This window comes from Mus caroli, chromosome 15 (genome assembly GCF_900094665.2).
Source record: "Mus caroli chromosome 15, CAROLI_EIJ_v1.1, whole genome shotgun sequence".
Taxonomy (NCBI): Eukaryota; Metazoa; Chordata; class Mammalia; order Rodentia; family Muridae; genus Mus; species Mus caroli.
The window spans coordinates 67,269,642-67,277,008 of NC_034584.1; the positions used below are offsets into that span (position 1 = coordinate 67,269,642).

Consider the following 7,367-nt stretch of genomic DNA (forward strand, 5'->3'; position numbering starts at 1 on the left):
TGTGGTCTGGTGAGTTCTGCACTGGGGAGGGAATCCGGGGAAAGGAAAATCACGTTATCTCATGAAATGAAGTTATTCTGCGCATCTCTTTGGCACCTTCCAAAGTGAGCCTGCCTTCCTAGAGTTAGTTCCTCGGCCAGGTTAGTGTGTTGATCCCGCCCAATTGAAATGTTAGGTCTCTACTCAGGCCAGAGATTCTATTCACCTGACCAGGAGGTTTTTATTTCTAAAAATAAAAACCCAATATGGATTCCTCAGACTTTACTGGGCTCTTCTTTGTTCCTCTCTACTGCCTGCTCCAGGCTGGACCCTGGACTCCAGAGAGCTGTGTGGTGCCTTAGGATTCCCCATAAGAGGGTAGAGATTCTCTGAAACTTCAGTGCTCTCTTTTGGCCATGCAGTATTCACAAGTCTTGGTAAAGCATCTCACTGCTTAGCCTTAGAGGACTGGGTATCAACCAGCCTGGAGCTATTCCGAGGGTTAATGGGCTGGGTCTCAGTGCATACCTAGAGTGGTATATCCTATGGCCAAAGTGATCTGTGGCTGTACCTCCCTGCACCTTAGCTTCCTGTCCTGAGTGGGTGGTGGTAGAGACCCTGTGTTACCATATTGCCTCTCACTGTCCTCAAAGCCAGCCCACAAGACAGGCTACAAGTGACCCTGAGGTAAGACCGCATCAGCAGTTCTCAACCTGTGGGTCATGACCCTTTCGTGGGGGTCCTTCACAGGGGTGGCCGTGGAGCACTGGAAAACACAGATCTTTTAAAAAAAAACTTATATATTTATTATATGTTAAGTACACTGTAGCTGTCTTCAGACACCCCAGAAGAGGGCATCATAATTCATTACGGCTGGTTGTGAGCCACCATGTGGTTGCTGGGATTTGAACTCAGAACCTTTGGAAGAGCAGTCAGTGCTCTTAACCTCTGAGCCATGTCTCCAACCTGAAAACACAGATCTTTACATTACGATTTAAACAGTAGCAAAATTACAGTTATGAAGTAGCAATGGAAATAATTTTGTGGTTGGGGATCAACACAACATGAAGGGTGTGTATTAAAGGGTGGCAGCACTAGGAAGGCACTAGGAAGGCTGAGAACCACTGCCCTACACCCTTTCAGGGATCTTGAAGCCACAAGATTCTGAGTCAGAATCACGAAACTGCTCCCTCGGAGGGTAAGGACTGAAGGGCAGTAAAGCCAAAGCCAGAATGGTCCACATGGTCGGGTATGACCAGAATCACCACAAGAGGGCGCTAACGTGCCATGTCTCACACTAACACTGGCAGGCTGCAGCATGGTGGGCAGCTTGGTGTCTCTGCATCTTCATGGGCAGGAGCCTCTCCTTAAAGGGTACTTCCGGATGCTGGAGCCACCAAAGACGGTGGCAGGTGTCAGAAGAGTCCAAGGGAGCAGGAGGTTGGGACACACCTGTCCCTTCCCTTCAAGGAGGCTCAATTGTTCCTATAGGATGCCCCACTTTTTTTTTTTCCTGGATGCTCTGACCAGAGGGGACTCTCTGGGGACTCCTTGCTCTCTGCCTGCTGAGTGTCAGCCTCCTTCCTGAGAGGAGAGCCTGGGCATTCAGGCACCCATTTTTGCTTATCTGCTGTGCCTACTGACTGGCAGACACCAGGAATGCTCTACTCTGAAGCCTAGCCCCATATGCCTTCCTTGATGCTCCTAATTGCTGGACCTGAGGTATCCAAGTGGGCTGTCTGGCTCCCATCTATACCCTGAACTGGGCAGCCTGTTACAATGATCAACAAATGTGTCGGGGAGCCAGCAGGTTCTAAGCTTGCCAAAGGAGTTCCTTCTGCCCCTCTCCATGAAAGGATGCAAGCTCTGATGTCCCCTACCCCTTACTATCATGTAGCCTCAGAAGCTCCACGTGGACAGTAGTTACCTCCACGCCACCCCATCTTGGGAAGGGAAGCATCTCTCACACAGGAGCCAGCCATGTTGCTGTAACACTTGTTCAGTCTCAGCCTGCATGGGCTCAGTGCTTCCTTTCCATGCCAGGATGACCGACAGACATTACCATTTCTTGACGCTAGATCATGCACAGGCATCCCTGCTTCTTGCCTATTCTCCACTTGACTTACAGAGAACGTTGGTGTGGATGCTCATGCAGCCCAAGAGGGAATTTCCCAGAGGGCTTTGAGCCTGCATCTTGGAGGTTGATCCTAAGTCTAGCCAGCTACAGATGGTCCATTGTATCTCTGGCTGACTATCTCTGTATCATGGTCTGTTTGGCTATAGACCTGCAGCTAACAACAGTTTGGCTGTTTCAGGCTACTTGGATGTTGTTTAACTGCCATTGCGACTCATCACGGCACAGCTAAGCCTCTGATAAATGAACCAGCACAGTGGCACAGTTACACAACAGGGGACCCAGGAACGAGCCATACTACCATGGTCTCTACAGTTCTTCCTTCGTGCTGCCCCAGTGCCTTGCTTCCCTCCAGCTGTCTCTGTTTCTTGTCAGGGACACTGCTGCCTGCTTCAATCCCCTTCACAGCAGCAGAGCCTGTGATGGGGGAGTTGGCTTTAGTCGAGTCATTATGGGAGAGGAGGGACCCTAAGTGAGGAAGCCAATACACAAGTGTGCTCCCGAGGTTTCCCTGGTTATAAAACTCCAGGGCACATTTTCCAGAGACAACGGGAGACCTGGGGATAGATACCCGAGGGTAGCAGGGTAAGATGCTGGGGTGTGTTTCTACTGCTGGCTTCCCTGCTCTGGGAACTGGCCTGAGGCCATTCCTTTTGTACTTCGGGGCTCCATACCATAAGAGGTGAGACTCTGTCAGTGAGGGGAAGGCTGTGTTCTCTAGATGGCCACACCCACTGAAGTGAATTAGGATGGCTATGGGAGGTGGCTCAGAGCAGGTACCACATTGCACCTCATCCTATTTGAATCCTCTCTGGCCTTCTTTTTACCACAAGCTCTTTGTCTCTTTCCTCACGCCTATCCTCAGGAAGGGTCCTTATGGATTTACATTAGAAGAGTGTGTCTTGGGTTGGCAAAAGCAAGCAAGTATGGCGAGTGCTGTCTTGCTCCGTCTTCTCCATGGCCCTAGGATTAGAATTGTTAACCACCACTCTCTAGAGATGGGAAGACAAGTCGGGGGTTACATCATGGGGCCCAAGGAGGGGGGCTCAAAAGTCACTTCTGTGGCATTGGCCTTACAATTTCTCCACCCCCCCCCCCAATCCGGATGGATCCTGTGTCTAGCTCAGCATTTCCCTAGCCAGGGCCCCTCCTTTCTAGCCTTGCTGACCTGGGGCCAGGCCTGGTGGCCGGAGGTAGTAGCTTCCTGGAAATCCACTTAGCATTGACCTCATTCCCTGTCCTCTGAGCTAATCTGCTGATCCTGCTGTCCCTGAGGGCAGGTAGCTCTGGGTCTTCCTGATCCAAATAGGTTTAGTGCAGAGGGCAGGATGCTTTCAGGGGGGCTGTGTCTGTATCTGCGGCTTCTGGAAGGATGGCTCTGACTCAGTCTCCGCCTTCCCCTTGCCCAGCCCCCATCTCACCATCTCTCTTAGTGTAGACTAAGCCAGCCTAAGGTTCCCTTTACCACGGAAACCTCGGGATCCCTCCCCCCACCCCTGCCTCCTGCCCGTGTACCTTCTTTTCACTCTGTGTCCCCCTGAACTTCTGTCAGGGACTCTGTAAAACAGGGCTACAGAGCTTCCTCCAAGGAAAGAGGTGAACTTTTGGGACTTTGGATTTGATCAAGTGCATGGTCTGGCATCTGCAAGTGTCTGAAGCATTGGCTGGAAACCTTCAGGTTGGTACCTTCTCCTGGCCTCTGGTTGCCAGGACCTGGGTGAGATGGAAATTCTAGGCTTCCAGAGACTGAGTGGAAGGCAAACCCCCTGTCCCCAGCGGAAACGCTGGAATAAAACTCCCAAGGCTTTAGGTAAAAGAGAAAGGAAAGGTTAGAGAAGGAGGAGGGTGGCGCTGTCCATGTGATAGGAAGTCAAACTGTCCATGTGAGAGGAAGTCAAACTGTTTTAAAAATCGGCAACTCAAAGCCCGTGGTGGCGTACGCCTTTAATCCCAGAACTCCGGAGGCAGAGGCAGGCGGATTTCTGAGTTCGAGGCCAGCCTGGTCTACAAAGTGAGTTCCAGGACAGCCATGGCTATACAGAGAAACCCTGTCTCGAAAAACAAAACAAGAAAACCAAAAATCGGCAACTCAAATGGGCATACAGCCCTATGATGAGATGGGCCATTGCTGCTGAAACAGGTATTGAATTTACTGGAGCTGGGAGCATGGCCTTTCTCCGAGGATCTCGGACTGGGATGTCCCCCATTTGTCTTGGCAACTCACCTATCGGGGGAAGAGCTTTTAGAGAGTGTGAGGTGACAGCTAAGGACCCAGTTTGGTGGCCTAGGGATAAAGTGGGGTCTCTAGCCTTCACCCGCTTTATAGGATACTTGCAGAACGTTACACAGAGAGCCCTCACTTTAGCTTTCTGGCGTCTCTCCTACCACTGAGGAAGAGTGGATGAATGAATGACTTTGGAAGAGGGAAGACGACAATCTGCACCTTTGGTTTGCTGGATTGATGCTGGCTTTGGCACGGGGGCGGGGGCGGGGGCGGGGGCGGGCACAGGCTGGGTGGTTGTAGCACTTTGTAGAGTTCATCTTGAAGGTTCCAGAGGGTGGGCAGAGACAGAGGACAATCAGTCCAGGGGAGCTAGTCTCCGAGGCGCCCCTCTCCCAGAATCCGCTTAGCACAAGGGGTCTCAAAGTCAACATAGGTCCCCAGACCCAGTGACTATTGCTTGCTGGCCCATGAGCCACCCAACTTTTCCTGAAGCGAGGGACTTTTCTTTAGGAGACCTATGGAGAAGCAGAGGCCTCTAGAAGCTCCAATGAGCCTCTGGCCTGGGGTGCCTAGGCTATGGGGCACAAGAAATCGACCACACTGAGACCACGCGCGCGCGTGCGACAGCGTGCACCGGTACATTCCCATTGGGTCGTGCCCCCACGTGACCCGGTGCGCGCCTCGAGACGGCGACGCCGAGGCCGCGCCCCTGCGCGCGCACGTCCTGACGGCGCCGAGGCCGCGCCCTGTGCGCGCGCGTGCCGAGCCCTCCGCGTCGTGCCGGCGCCGGCGCCCGGACCGCCAGGTCAGTCTCCACCGCGCCGCTCGGGCGGGGGCGCGCAGGGGGCCGTCGGCGGGGGCGCCGCCTCGGGGACGCGCAGGCGGGGACGCGCGCCGGTCTGAGTGTTTGCTCCCGGCGGGGGCCGCGCCCCGCGGCAGCCCCTGCGTGAACCCGGCCGGTGGTTGCCACGTGCAGGGCCGGAGCCGCAGGGAGGCCAGGAGTGGGGACTCAGCCAGCTGTTTTTTCGGTGTGGCGACCAGACCTGATGGGTGAAAAGGGTGACTCTGCTCCCATTTCTAGGGGTGCGGAAGATTCCCTCAACATCTGCCCGATTTTCATCTTCCCCAAGAGATCCCTATCTAGGATTTGGCTCGCCTCAATTTCCTTCTCTGCATAGCTTGGGGGCATAGGACCCCATATCCTTTCTTGCCTCCCGCATGAATGTCAGTGGGTCACCTTTGAAGTCTGGGCACTAAGTCTTGGGCCCCTTAGAGACCCGAGTCCTGGCTTAGGCACTCTGGGTCAGGCCAGATGGGACAGCACCTCACTGTCCATGGGGTCCTGCCATAGCCTGTCCACACGCAGCCGGCTTAAGCAGGTGACTCCTGGTAGGGAGCTGCAGGCATGTCTGGACTGGATGCCATGCTTAGCCCCCAAGGCAGGCAGAGTGACCATCCCTCTGACCCTATCAGTGAGGGGCAGAGTGGATTCCAGGCCGGTTGTCACAGTGTGCCGTGTCCCATGGGTAAGTGGTGTACCTCTCTACTTGGCTGCATGTTCTGAAGGAAACTGCCCAGTCTTAGTGCTGAGGGCAGTGTAGTATGGACTCGTTGGGTGGTGCTTATGGCCTCAAATCCTCCCACAAAGTTATTAACCCCATTCTCAGATTATACTGGCACTGGAGAAGTGGAGTCAGGTCCAGCCCCTAAGGTCTAGCCTTGTTCTGCCTGCAGTGAGGAGAGGGAAGACAACACATGGAGTCTGTGGCCTGCTCTGAGACAGGCCGTGGGGCTCCTACCCTTGCACTCTTACTGTGGGCCTAAGGGTGGGATATTGTGAGAATGTTCCCAAACGTCCCCTTGAGAAGGAACTGGCTAGCCCCATATATCTGTCAGTTCTCTTCTCTTGGCCTGGCCTGGTATTTGACTCGGAGGTGTTGGTGGTAGGACCAGGACCTTGGTGGCTCATGGATAGGGCAAGGGTAAGCAGCCTGGACAGATGGTCATTGAGGATGTTGAGGTAGGAGCCCACCAGGACCCCACTGTCTCCTGCCAGCACAGAACTTGGCTGAGGGTGGCCAGCTCGTGTAGTTGGACTGGCAGAAGGGGAACTGAAGGAAGGCTTCTTCCTCAGACCGGCAGGCAGCTCTGATGGTGGTGGACAGAAAATGGCAGGAGGACCTCTGGCGGGGGCGGGGGTGGGGGAGCTGGCTCTTACTGCCTCGGACTCTTGGCTAGTTTCTGGGGGTGTGTAAGGGCTGCCAAGTTGCATGCCTGACCTCACTGCTGTAGTGTTGGGATGCAGGAAACAAAGCTGGACTTAGGAGGTGTCACACATCTCTGTATGCCAGGCCTGGAGAGATGGCTCAGTGGTTAAGAGCACCGACTTGTTCTTCCAAAGGTTGCGAGTTCAAATCCCAGCCACAAATCTCTGATGCCCAGTGGTGACCGCGATGCTCCAGAAGGCACCTCGCTAGGAGGGTGAAGTGCTACCTACCCTGTGATATCTGTCCAGGCCCAGAGCTGGGAGCTGTTGGGTCTGGAGCTGACAGAACACTGATTGTTTTCCTAAGCCTCTGGCCTTGCTTTGCTCCCACAGCACTGAGCCTGATAACTCTGATGGCATGGTGTGCAATGGTTCTCACTTATGATAGGCCATAAGTCTGCCCTGTCCTCCCACAAGAAGCCTCCCAGCCCACCCACTTCTATCCTAGCTGCCCTGACTATCTCTGCTCCTTCTGGCCCATGTACATTCCCTGCCACAGTGGCCTTTTCAGCATCTACATGTGTGCCTGTGTGAGGCTGGGTTCAGCTCACCAGAGCTGGCTTCTTTCTTTAGTCCACCATAGTCCACCATTGTGGGACTATGCTGCTTTTGTGGGGTGGGTTGGTGGGAGGGTATGGGCTCCCATTTTTTGAGTGAGGACCTCAGGAGCAGGCAGCTCCAAGGTTCCTGCAGCCGATCTGGTTTTTTGTTTTTTTGGTTTTGTTTTGTTTTGTTTTTCTATAAAGATTCTTTTTTCTGTGTAG

General features: G+C 53.9%; 1 protein-coding gene across 4 annotated transcripts in view; it reads left to right on the plus strand.

Annotated features, from left to right (window-relative positions):
* The first annotated feature begins 3,429 nt into the window (after positions 1-3,429).
* The window catches only part of Ptp4a3 (protein tyrosine phosphatase 4A3), a 33,936-nt gene continuing 29,998 nt past the window's right edge, over positions 3,430-7,367 (plus strand). For 2 of the 4 annotated variants that reach the window (XM_021183306.2, XM_021183307.2), the window contains exon 1: positions 3,430-3,791. Coding sequence is in view for 1 of the 4 variants with exons in the window: in XM_021183307.2 (XP_021038966.1) it covers positions 3,744-3,791 (48 nt within the window). In the remaining 3 variants the exon portion in view is untranslated. Of the gene's footprint in view, positions 3,792-5,076; positions 5,143-5,223; positions 5,864-7,367 lie in introns of those variants that run through there. The other 2 variants (XM_021183304.2, XM_021183305.2) reach the window with 2 other exon arrangements.